The 13,380-nt window shown below is 43.5% G+C and overlaps 1 protein-coding gene across 7 annotated transcripts in view; it reads left to right on the top strand.

Moving 5' to 3' along the window:
• strbp (spermatid perinuclear RNA binding protein) overlaps nt 1-13,380 on the top strand; it is a 61,348-nt gene that overhangs the window by 40,044 nt on the left and 7,924 nt on the right. For 5 of the 7 annotated variants that reach the window (XM_062558713.1, XM_062558714.1, XM_062558712.1 and 2 more), the window contains 13 exons: nt 892-1,171; nt 3,773-3,897; nt 4,651-4,746; nt 5,145-5,256; nt 6,322-6,419; nt 7,526-7,631; nt 8,310-8,393; nt 8,957-9,165; nt 9,371-9,523; nt 9,743-9,877; nt 10,488-10,628; nt 11,004-11,145; nt 11,271-11,324. In XM_062558713.1, the coding sequence (XP_062414697.1) occupies nt 892-1,171; nt 3,773-3,897; nt 4,651-4,746; nt 5,145-5,256; nt 6,322-6,419; nt 7,526-7,631; nt 8,310-8,393; nt 8,957-9,165; nt 9,371-9,523; nt 9,743-9,877; nt 10,488-10,628; nt 11,004-11,145; nt 11,271-11,324 (1,735 nt within the window). The remainder of the gene's footprint in view (nt 1-891; nt 1,172-3,772; nt 3,898-4,650; nt 4,747-5,144; nt 5,257-6,321; nt 6,420-7,525; nt 7,632-8,309; nt 8,394-8,956; nt 9,166-9,370; nt 9,524-9,742; nt 9,878-10,487; nt 10,629-11,003; nt 11,146-11,270; nt 11,325-13,380) is intronic. The other 2 variants (XM_037484571.2, XM_062558717.1) reach the window with 1 other exon arrangement.

The following is a 13,380-nucleotide window of genomic DNA, read 5'->3' as shown; positions in this document are numbered from 1 at the left end:
TCTTACCTGCTGTGCTTTTACTCTTGGACTCGTTTACATGTGATAATAATTGATCTTTTAATTAAATTATATTGTACTTGTACAGGGCTTTTCAAACTAATATTCACACATGCTCCTTCACTTACGCTGCCATTTAGTTCACATCTTCTGTTTATGGAATATTTATAGTCTCTCAGGGCAATTTATGGAAGTCATTTTCTTCCTGTTTTTACGTGTGGGTCATTGTGTGATCATTTGTCTTAGTGAGTGAGACTGCAGGTTGTTTTGTCGTTATCCCCTTCCTTCTTGTATGAAGTCACATGTGTGCTTAAAGGCATGACTGCATTGAGTAACGTGTGTGGCAGTAGGACATGACTTCATTATCACCGGCACAGTCGTGACCACAGGTCAGCAGTCATTAATTCCTCCTGAACGGGAGCGGACTGAAGCGTGGCGTGTGGGTAAATTCATCAAATGGAGGTGTGACACTGGAAAATGAAATAGGTAGAGACACACACAAACGCTCAAGATTGTCACAATGTGAAATATAAAAATGACAAGAGCTTGTAGCTTTTCACACAACACGTCAATGGGGGGGTTTTGTTGTGATTTAGTTATTCATTTGCATGCTGTCACGAGGGAAATCAAGACGGATGTGACTTTCAAAACAAGTCTGTGCCAAGTGTTATGTGTGGACAATCAAATTTGAAGCTTCTCACATTTCAGAATCCTGCTTTAAAATCAGGTCACCTCTTGGAGTGTCTGCAATGACTCGTTTGATATCGCTCCTGTCATACCTGGTCATGGTGTGGCAGCATCGTGAAGCAGCCTTTTTCATTTGTATCTGCTTGTAGTCCTGTTGTGTCCTTGGCCGCTCTGACCGTCTCGTTATGTTTGTTTGACACATGACAGAAGCTGACAGAAGAGAAATATGAGGTCACAAGCTCCTTGCCCGAGGCCGCCATCTTGGTACGAACCACGACAGAGCCCAAACTCACCCTGACTGTTACCCTCACCTCGCCAACTATGAGGGAAGAGGAGGAGGAGGAGGAGGAGGCGGAAGAAGAGGAGGGGGATGAGGAAGAAGAAGAAGAAGAAGAGGAGTTGGAGAATGGGGAGGAAAGACAGGAGGAGGAGGAACAGGAGAAGGAGGAGGAAGTGGAGAATGAAAAGGAGAAGCAGAATGTGCGAGGTAGGAATTCTCATGTTGCAGTTTTTCCCCATTTCTTGTAAAACATCCCTTAATTTCCTTTTAGAATATATTTGTATGTATTATAGTACAGTTGTATTTCCCTCTAACAAGAAGTATGACCTCACAACCTTATGACACGTGACAAGACGGCTTCAGGGTGCATACGAGAGGTGAAATCCCGTCCCCCCGTAGCATGGATCTGATTATAAGTGGTTGTGGGACGGCAAGGCCAGCAGGCCGGCAAAATCAATAAGGCAGCAGTAGCGAGCTGCTCATCCATCCTGTGGCTCCCATCCATTGAGCCGGTCTCAGAGAGAGAGATGAGGGATAAGCACGAAGGTTGGCCGTACATCACGCCACGGGCCCCGGCAAGACGGAGAGGCTCGCTTGTATTTTTCTCTCAACGAGAGCACACACGGCCCCACTTTGCACCCGACGGACAGAGATACCTGTCTAGTTGCTCAGATGTCACTGGGCGTCCGTGACATTTAAGGGATGTGGGCCAGTCTGCATAATCACATCTTAAAAAAGGCGGTGTATAATACTTGCACATTAACGCGTGCATTGACAGGCACAGATACCAGAGGTGCTTGCCAACGTTAGCGCCTCCTCAGGCTCTCTTACAGCCACGGCCGCTCGGGTCTGCTCAGAACTTCATTAGCAATGTATTTCCAGAGTGTTTTATCTATTTGTGAAAGACACTCAGGCTCCTGCGCAACGGCATGGTGGACACAGTCAATAGGATTACAAGCACTATGTCTGTGCTATTTAAATGCTTTGATCAATAATGCTTTCTGACTTCATGTCAGATGGTCAATACATTGATTTAATTTAGTGTGTGTTAAATTTATCTTCCACTTTTTTGTTACTCAATAAATTGTGATCACTTTTTTTTATTGCATACATTTAAAACAACACTAGTTTAATATTGGATTGAATTAATGGAATTTAGGTTAGGTGCCTGCTTTATGGAGTCACAGAGGAAGGGAGGGTGCTGTGTGGAGACAATTGTTTTAATTAGACCAAAAGAGGGGGGGCCACAGAAGGAGGTAATGCTAAAATGAGAGCGCTTAGCGAGGGTTCAGCCAGCAGAGCGTTTAAGAGAGCAGTGGGAGGGCGAGCAAGCAAGAGGAGAAACACCATAATGATCCTCTAGCGACTGGGAGGTTGCACATGCCGCCGGTTCATGCTGACCAACCTTTAGATACACCGTTACAAATCACAACAAACAAGACGCACACGCAATAGACAGAGGGAGAGCTGCGCTGCAATACTAAACGGCTGAGTTCAGGGACAATGTGGGATGGATCTGAGCTTCTGCACGCTGCACACATTTGACATTTCAACTTAATATTTCTTCAGGGAAGGATTATCTTTTCACGGGAGAGTGATTCAGAGAGTATTTACCTAGCCATAGGATTTCATAGAGACCCAAAGGGCTCTTTGGGGTGTTTTATGTCACTTCCACTAGGTCCCGCCCACAGTGAAGCCTCTTCAGAAACCCATGTAACCGCACTCATTCATACACAGCTGCATTTGATTTAGCTTGCCTTGCACATCAGATATCCCGAATGATAAAGTAGGAGGATTGGTGAAATCAGCCATCGTGGTGTGCTCCGCGGCATGAATCAAACGCTTACATATTCAAGCGCAAGAATGCTCTTCTTTTTAACGACCCGATTTTCCAAACTGAACCCTGCCTGGATCCCTCCTGTGTTGTTTGTCTGAGATTGGGTCAAACTATTTTAGGTGTTTCTTTTTTTTTTTTCCTTTTCAGTTCTACTTTAGGAGCGCTTGATTTTTTGTTGTCCTAGGCAGGGGATTGATTTGTTTTCTCTGCAAAATATTTCTTTTGGCCTGTGAAATCAAGTGCACCCTAAGTAATCCAGATGAAAAATAAACTTCTATTTTGACTCCTGCTTGGCGCGGATTGGATCAAAATGAATGAAATCCTTCTCAAATACATAAAGGGGAGCTTGATTTACCCTGCTGGGCACAGCGAAGCGAATGGATGTGTCTCAACAATGCCCACACATTAAATCAAACACTCCTTAGGTATTTGTCTGGTGTATGTCTTTGAGGGGGCTCTCCATCCCATAATGTTGTCTCCTCCCTCGTGATCCCGGTTGCTCTCACTTTCACTGATTTGCCGTTGGCCGGATTGATGAAAACGACTTAATCGCTGTTGAACAGTGTTTCATTTTCAACACATGCATACGGGGGACGGTGCGCCCTGCGCTGCTGTGTGTTGAAGGTGTCGACATGTGATGCAGTTAACGCATGTTGGACCTATCACAGTGTTGAAAATGAAACCGTTTTATCGAGTGAGGCGTTTTTTTTCTGTTCATTCATCACAGATCTGTGACCTGTAGAGAGTCAGCGCTTCCTACAAGGAGGTGGGGGGGGGGGCGACTTTATGGCATGAAATGCACCTTGTATGTAGCAAAATATCCATGCATGTGTGCGTGTATGTGTGCCTTCACACTCGATATCAAGTGTGTCTGCACACATTCGCGCATGCACAGTTGAAACACACACACTCAGACATGACGTGTGTGTGTTTTACATTCTCTACATTGGGTTGTTATTGTTTTGTGGCAGTGTTGGGTGCTGCTGCGCAGAGAGTGGAGGCTGAGGAGGAGGAGGAGGAGGAGGAGGGGGAGGTGCTGGATAGACACAGATGTCTGTTGGCCCTGGCAGCGCTGCGACACGCCAAGTGGTTCCAGGTCGGCACCCACTCACTTCCCGTCTTCCTGCCCGATGCTTATTGTAGCCTGACGATTCACCCGCAGGTCAAACGCTTACTGTCAAAAAGTGCCGTGTAGCCAATTATCAAATCAGTCGCCTCGAGAAGAGATTAAACGGACACACATGTTTTTCAATGCAAGCTCATCCAGTTTAGTTGGCGAGGTTGTTGTTCACCATCGTGAACAAATATTACAAGTTACATAAATACCTTTTATGCTAGACTATAGAAGTATTCCAAAAAGATTAGTTTTTTTTGTGCACTGCACCAAGTATAGTAACGGGCTAAAAGATGAACGTAGGAAGAATCGTAAGGCTACAAAAGCAATGATTAATACTTGTTTTTCTTTTCGTCTATCATGTGAACCTGCCTGCTCTGTACAGTATGTCAGTGCTTCCCTTTGATCCCCACCCCCATCTCCCAACTCACTTACCTATCTCACAACATTTATTTTTTATTATTTGGAGGAATATCTTTAGTAAAACATGATTACTGAACCAAATCTAAATGTTCAGTGTCTTCAGCACTGAGGATATTCATTCTCTGCGGGGATTTTGATCACTTCAGTACGTGGCTTTGTCGTGTGAAGCAGGCTGTTTGTCTGTATGTGTTTGCACAAATACTACTCCTCCTGCTCTCAATGTGTTACCTTCCCCCCTCTTCCTGTTTAATTTTCCTTCTTGCATCCCTCCACCTCTCCTACCCCTTCCCTCGATCGCTCGATCTCTCTCAGGCTCGAGTGAACGGGCTCAAGTCCTGCGTTATCGTTCTCAGGATACTTAGAGACATGTGCAATAGACACCCTGTCTGGGAACCTCTCAAGGGATGGGTGAGTCTTTTGCTCCAGCTACATCTGTTTGAGTGTCAGTCCTATTAAATAAAAATATGTTTATCAGCCCCCTTGAACTTCCTTTCATTTTTATGATGTTTGCATTCTGAATCCCCTTAATTGCCCAGTGGTTATGGAAGGTTCGTAAATTGTATTGAAATCTAAAGAGTTGTGCTCAAACCTCATCCATTACTGAAACGCGTGTGCAATACAAGGCTGAAGAACTCCAGCGTGCACTATTTACAGAAGTGCTTTTCCTTTTGTTAGCGAAGAAGCTAAATTATGTCGGGGATGAAAACCGCTATATATAGTATGCGCACGTAGGATTCAAGCAACAGACAGAATGTATATGTGGTTCTTGAAATACTGTAGAACGGTATATCTTTAAATTCTTCCAGCCCTTAGAGCTCATCTGCGAGAAGGCAATAGCCACCTGCAACAGACCCCTCGGGGCCGGAGAAGCCCTGCGTCGGGTCATGGAGTGCCTGGCCTCAGGAATACTGCTACCAGGTACGGATCCATATGAAGGAAATCACCACAGTAGCACGTGTGATTCTATGGAAATTGGCAGCGCAGGTGAGCGTAGCGAGGGCGGATGCTAGGTTTGGTTAGATGAGCCCTGCTTGGAGCATTACTGAGCGGCTACTCTCTGAGAGGTCGATGCATTATCAGCGACCCAGCAGAGCGCAGCTGTCTGAGGAAATTCATTATTATGGGAGCATCTTCATTAGGAGTAGCTGCATGGTTTCAGAATATTGTGCACTCACAGCAAACAACATTCAAAAGAAGTGTCATTTGACTTGATTTTAGAAATGTCCATGCTATGATATGAATGTATTTTAAAAGAGGATAGAACGGTGTATACAAATCTCAATTTAATTGACAGGGAAACCATGCGGGAGAAGATTAACCTATAGTCTAGAGCATTTTGAGGAGGAGAACTTTTTGAATTAAGTGACTGGTTTAAATACCTCAGTGGCAGTCTGAACAGTTACATTTGATAGACGCTATTGTCCAATGACAAGATACCCTTGCTTCATAACAATAATGTCTAATTCAATGTTGCAGAGCTGCAGTGTCAGTAAATAAAGGAATAACAAATGACTGTCTGCAAACCTAACACTGTTATTCTGAGAGCCAATGTGCAGGACAGGGATGGAGTAGACTGCCTTGTAGACCACACATACAAATAATAAAAAATAAAATAACACAGATTAGCAACAAAATAGAAAATTGATCAAATAAAAAGCAGATTGATCCAATTAATCCTACAAACAAATACACAAAAACAGTACTGCAGAACAAACTCCCTTTTTTTTCTTCCCCTGGGCCTACAGAGTTGTGGCCGGTCCTCTTTGTGTGGGACGTCTGGATCAAGTTAACTGTTAATTTCCGTCTTTGTGCTAAAAGAAGCGCGTGAGCCACCCAACGTGGAGGAGAAATGTCCACTGTGATGAAACCTCTCATTCATGATATTATTGAATTGTTTGTTTTCTGATTAAATTAGTTTTTGCGCATTATTATTATTTTTGTACATTATTTTCGGTCTGTGTCCTCTTCTGTGTCTTCCCCAAGGTGGTCCAGGTTTACACGACCCATGTGAGAAAGAGTCAACAAACACACTAGACAACATGACCGATGAGCAGGCTGAGGACATTACCTACCGTGCACAGGTACGAACACACACACACACACACACATATATGTGTCAGCTTAAAGATAAAGTTGTTATCATCCACCTGCACTTGCCCTGAGCTGTCAGTGTGTGGGAATCTGTAAGCAATGCGCCTATTATGAGACCGAATGACCCCATCACCACCCTAACCACACAATTTGCATGCACAAACACACACACACACACACACACACACACACAGTTGTGAAAGAGTGCATGTGCTTCTCCAAAAAGATGTGGCGCTGCATTTTAATGATTGGTGTGGGAAACTATAGCCATTGTAAGCCATAAATCCATTTCTGACACCCTGAGGACAGCATTTGCGTGCATGCACTTTTGGTGTGTGCGTGCCGCCATTTCCTTTACACACAAACACTCTCACTCCCTCACACACACACACACACACAGACACACACTCGACTGAGCAGGGCAGCCCCTGAGCCGCATGGCTTAGTGAATCCTGCCGTCCATTTCCTTTGAAGGCAGCCTGAACGAGGCTGGAATGTCAATGGGGATAATTGTGTTGGAGCAGATACAAGAGCAGATATTGGAGACGGAGCTGTTCTGTCGATGAGCTACACCGAGCCTCATGAATATCCAAGACACTCCTTAAACCTCCTTAATGGTTTTGTATTAGGGCTTGGGCCCCATTTTGGGTTATCCTTTTAGTTGTTTGTGTAAATTGAACAATGTGTACAGTTCATTGAGAATGAAAGACACACGTACTGGTTGGTATGACATTTTATAAAATATAATTTTAATAATTTATAATATTGTATAATATAATAATTATATAATAGACTAGTATATTTAAATCTTGGATGAATGTAGCAAATTGCAGGGTATTAATCTTGCATTGGTCTGTGTTATGACGGCTTTACTGACTTAAGAGGCAGGTTGAAGTGTAAGAAGAACACTATAAATTTGCATAATGGGAAATGTAGGATCTTACCTTCAGTTAAGTGCAGTACTAGATCTCTGGAGTTGCTCTCTGGCAGTATAAGAAGAACAAATTATTTCAGTATTAGTCTCCATACGGTCAGTGAAGTTTGAATCCATCTTTTCCGCTTCTCTTTATTTTCATGTGTGTTCTTCATCCAACAGCATGCTCTCAGACTCATGGCGTTCGGACAGATCTACAAGGTGTTGGAGATGGAGCCTCTTGCCTCAAATAAACCGTCGCAGAAATACCCTTGGTCTGATAAAGAAGGTGTGTCCACATGCCTGATCAGTCCACTCTCACCCTGTGTATCTCCCTCTATGTTTGTCTTCCTGCCCTTGTCAGCGCCTGATTACTTGTCTGAATGTTACCATCTTTTTTTGCTTTTCATCCGTCTGTGAAAATGATTTTCCGTCAGTCTATGTTACATGAAACCTACAGCATTCAAGCATTTGGCTTTTGGTCAAAGGTCGGACTTTCCGTCAAATCTTTTCACACAGGACGTGACCTTTCTGGATGCATTTTTTTGCGCTTCAGCAATGACAGCGCTGTCATTATTGCTGAGCACCACAAAAATAGGATGTTGGACTTGCCAACTTCTCCAGCATCTTGATTTTCTTTCTTCAATGTTCCTCCAATGACACGATATTTGAGAATTATCAAGAAACTTTATTTTCATTTTTTGCTGTATATCAAGGCGACTTTCATGGAAAATTGATTTAAGGTGCATGAAATAAAGAAGTTTGAATGTTTTTCCCATTGTTTGACTTTAGCTGTTTATCTTGTCTGTGTTTATATCCATCTTAATACTTCTTCTCATATATTGCTTTTTTCTGGGCCTCAGCCTCAGCCTCCCTGTCTCTGTTTGTGTTGATATTAGCGTCTCTTGTAGTCAATAATTGATTTGTAACCTTTTGTCATTTCTGGGTCTCTCTTGCTTTCTCTCAGGCTTAGGTCTGAAGAGGCCGTACGATGATGGAGCAATGGATGACAAAGATCTCATCAAGAAGATGAAGAGAAATCTTCGAAAAGGTAATAGAGGCAAGAATAATTGTACACTTCATTTTTATTCTAACCACTAAAAACAAAGCAACACAATGCTTTGAGGTGGAAGTAGTCACATCCTGTTGTCTGCAGACAAGCGTTGTATCTCCCCTCCACTTCTTTTGTTTCTCCGTCTGCAACTCTCCACATTCCTTTCATCCCTCTGAGGCAGATCAATAGTATTGATTGCTAACGTTTTAGTAGGCCACCCAACCATCCCCAGCTCTTTCTTCATACGAGGATAAGATGATCCACCTAATGGAGACAGAGAGGCATTTTCAGATATTGGCAAACACAACAAAATAGATTGGGGGAAAAAAAAGCAAATAGAGAGGCATTTTTTATTGATCATGAAAACAACCGGCGAGTGTCCTGCAAACCTTTTTAGAAAATGTGATTTATAACGTACAGTATCTCTGAATCGGCCCCAGTTTTGTCCAATTTTGGCTGAATAATTGGTTCACTCCGTAAAAAACCTTATTAAATCTATCCTAATATGCTTTTCTTCCTACTCTAACCATATCTCTCCTCTTTGTTTCTTTTTGCATTAGTCCTGGACAGTAAAGCCATAGACTCCAACCAGCCAATGAACGCCCTGATGCGGTTGAACCAGATCCGGCCGGGGCTGCAGTACCGCCTGCTGTCCCAGTCGGGCCCGGTTCACGCGCCGGTTTTCACCATGTCTGTGGATCTGGATGGAACCATTTATGAAGCATCTGGATCGTCCAAGAAGACCGCAAAGCTCCACGTCGCTGTTAAGGTAAGGATGGAACAAAAAGGAGGAAAAGTAAAAGCAGGGATGTGGTAGCAGCTCTCTTCCTTTATTGCTTATAATGCCAATCAATCCCATCAAACGCTTTGTTTTCTAATCTGAACTGTAATAACAAACAATACAGGCTTTCATTTGTTTGTCTGCTTTCCTCACCACCCCGTTTTCCCCTTTTGACATCGTCTTCCCTCTCTAGGTTCTCCAGGCGATGGGCTACCCGACAGGTTTTGACTCAGACCTGGATCCCATGAGTTCAGACGAGAAGTCGGATGGTGAGGGGAAGAGCGAGACGTCTTCACACACTAGCAATAACCCAACACACTCGACGGACAGTTCCAACACACTGGAGGTGGGGATTGAGAAAAGTGTGGTGATACACAAATGCAGACACTGAGTTCAAATCCGTTTATATCTTAGTCTGTAGTGGTTAAAATGGCACAGTGTTATTGATTAAAGGAAATAAAAGGTACGCAAAGTTTGTAAAATATTCAGGTGAACTGTCCATGTGTGCTTTCTAGTATATCCAAGATGGAAATATGATTGCTTAAATAATGTTTTCACTCTCCAGGTGCGAACTCAGGGTCCCATACTGACAGCGAGTGGGAAGAACCCCGTCATGGAGCTAAACGAAAAGAGACGAGGCCTCAAATATGAACTCATCTCTGAAAGTGGAGGCAGTCACGACAAACGCTTCGTTATGGAGGTGAAAGCCTCATTTACACACACACAGTCTCACTGATGAGAAGATTATTAGGCATGTGACAGACTGTCGAGCCATGAGATATAACTCTGATAATATAGAATACTATTTCACAAAACACATGCGTTTTGGCCAAGAGGAGAAACGCACAGAGGCTAAGCCACACACACACACACGCACACACACACGCACGCGCTCGTAAACTGGCTGAAAGCCGGTAACGTCAATCAGTCAACCTGGGTCCTGGAGCAGGCCTGTTCTCTGCGGGGTGAGTTGTTTTCCGACGCGCCTGGCTGCTCCATCGCTCCGCTGATTGATTAGCAGGTCTACTTGACAGCAGGGCATCGCTAAACAAGCCTTCTTGTTCAGCGAGACTCGCTGCCAGACTCGCTGATGACTGATAAACGTTTTGGACAAAATAATTGCTGTATTGGTAGTTTGGACAGAGCTGCGACATAAATTGTACATTTGCTAAAAAGCAATCAGCACTAATGATTTAAAAATAAAAGTTTTTTTCACTAGATGCCCGAAATGCTAATTTTTCCTTTTATCTAACGCCAATCAAAAAAGATGTTGTGATTGATATTGAACATTCTGTGTGTGTCCACGTCAGGTGGAGGTCGACGGACAGAAGTTCCGCGGGGCGGGCCCCAACAAAAAAGTAGCAAAGGCCAGTGCTGCTCTGGCAGCTCTGGATAAGCTTTTTTCTGGTCCCAACGCTGCTGCAAACAAGAAAAAGAAGATATTGCCTCAGGTGACAGAGGGCACTGTCTTTTACACTCACACACTGGAACATGTAATCAGACCGATCCGTTATTGTCGCCCTTGTAAGCTGTCAGTGCGGCTTTGTAGATTCAAATGTTTAACTGATCAATGAAACTGCGTCTGTCGAGTGTCCAATCAGAACAACACTTGACACTTCACTCCTCAGTTATTTACTTACTTACCAATTTGTGAACAATGAGACCGATAAAGCATCAAAACATGAAAATAAATCTGTGTGTGTGTGTTTTGTGCATTATGCCCTTGCACCATATTTATGCCAACATAAATATTTGAATCGATGTGTCCTATTTGTTCCTTTGCAATATGCATGTTTGTTTCTCACGTATATTGTTTCCGTGTCCAGACTAAAGGGGCCCTGGCCGCGGCAGCAGCAGCCTCAGCAGTAGCAGCTCAGGTAGCCAGAGGAAGAGGAAGAGCAGCCCTCGCTAGAGGGGCCTTCGTCAGCGCGGCCGCACCTGGATATGTCACGCCAGGTAGCTACAACTGTGAGTCGTTTTGCTATTTCTACTCAGAAATTCACTGTCGCTGGAGTGCAGGATGACCAACATGTTGAAAAGTGCCGCCCGGAATCAACCAATTGAATTAGATGCTGTAACTTGTCCCCCGACAGGCTTTGGGGCGCCGTATGGCTACAGCCCGGCTGCAGCAGCTGCTCCTGCGTACGGTATGTGCTGCTTGTTTACCCTGTCGACCCGTTTTACCCCTCCTCCTACCAGCTACCCCCTTCTTCCACTTCCTGTCCTCTCCTGACTCATGCAGCTCCCTTCTAATCCCACAGACCATAACTTTAAACTTTTCATGGGTTGATTAAGCATTTGGTGGGTTTATGTTACACCCTTGACCCTTCACGTCGCTTCCTTTCAATTAAATGTCTCCTCCTACACCATTCCTATTCCAATCCAGGATTCAGGGTCAGTTGCAATTACACAAAGCCTAAACCGTGGCTTCTTTGTTACGCGCTTCAAGCTGCTTTATTATCTTCTCACGCTTTGTTCTTAATCTGCTTGTTGCCATTCTCATCCTCATGTCGTTCATCATCATTCTCAAGCTCGTATCTCAAAAGAAACTGATCTTAATCATGACGACACACTTACCTGCCTGAATTAAATTAGAAAAGAAAAGAGTAGAACCTTCTACGATAAAACAGACACCTCTTACTAACTTCACAAGCTGTTCTGGTCCAATAATAAGCCAGACACATTGCTTTGCTGCAAATATATTTCTGTTGAGATTAGCAGAGCACGTAGTGGGACTGTGTCACTTTACCTGCCACTCTATTTAGGATAAGGTGACATGGCAGCCTTGCCCCTGTCATATTACTGCTGCTAAGCGGTTTCCATAACCTCCCTGCTGAGAGCGGCCACTGGGCTCTTAGAAACACATGCATAGGCTAAAAGCTACACTCATCCTTGACCTTTGACAGCATAGGTATAGGGGGGGGGCAAATTTCAATCACACATGCGTCTTTCTGTCGGACAAAGTCACATTTACCTCGACAAACTCGTCCCTGTGTGGTGTGTGCGCACACACACACACACACACACACACACACACACACGCAGCATCTGTCCATCCTACAGCGCTGAGTTTGAATGGGTCTTGTGTGCTGGGAGAAACCGATCCGGGGCCCGAGGCAAATGGCCTCCAGAGACCCCGGCCGCCGGGAACATGAAGCGCGCCTCAGTTTCCTCTGTTTATGATGGAGCCCCACGTTCGTTTTGGGGTTCAGTTTCTGGCTTATGCACAATTATTTTTTAAATTATTTTACCAAAATACAAAGAATTTAATGGTAGTTCCTGCTTTCAACAACTAAAACATTGAAGTGGCCGAATCATTTGATAATGTTTGGACATGAGATGCCAGAGAAGGCCTTTAGCAGGCTGCTTCATGCCCGGCAATGAAAGGATTTGGCAAATAAATAGGTGATTAAACACCGGGTTTCTTCTGTGGAGGTGCAGGGCTCCAGGGGAACTTTTTCCTCAACAGAAGACTCATTGATCCAGGACAAGATTTTGGAGCCCCACTTAGTTGACAAGGCCATACAATAAAATGTTTTTTATTTTCTTGTTTGTTCTAATAATGGTGTTACCGATAAATGCTTTATTGATAGAGAATTTACAGAATTAACAAATGGCAGTTTTATTTCAAAGGAAAAGTCACAAAGAAATGTGGTGCTTTCATTTAAAAGAAATATTTTGAAGGACGTAATGACATAATCGAAATCACGTATCTTGCTGGCTGATCATTGTGAGCCGTAACCTCCCACAAGTTGTGAGAAAGTCAATTTAATGTTATTTGAAAACGGAAAGATAGACGTGAGAATTATTATTATTATTATTATGTTGAAAGCTCACTGGTTGTTGTTGCTTCTCTTAAGGCCGAGCTCGATCAGTGGGTCCCAATGTGGGACCAGAGACCCTCTGTGATCTATGACACAATACACACATACACAATATATACAAAATCTTGGATGCACTTACTATTAAGACGAGTTGAGATGGAAATCGTTTTTTTTCTTTTATACTTTATCATGATTAATGATAAATCATTTAAACGAGAAATAGATTAGTAAATGGATTGTATTGTCAATAACATTTCCATAATAAGAGGAAAATGTGTCCCAATTAGCGCAGATATTTTTTGGGTGGGCCTTGATGGGGCTTACCTTCCAAGCAGAAGGAAGGAAAAAGGCACATGAAAACCTTCTTTTTGTCTATCGG

Source organism: Pungitius pungitius, chromosome 18, assembly GCF_949316345.1.
Source record: "Pungitius pungitius chromosome 18, fPunPun2.1, whole genome shotgun sequence".
In the NCBI taxonomy this organism is placed as follows: domain Eukaryota; kingdom Metazoa; phylum Chordata; class Actinopteri; order Perciformes; family Gasterosteidae; genus Pungitius; species Pungitius pungitius.
This window is presented reverse-complemented; position numbering and strand designations above follow the sequence as displayed.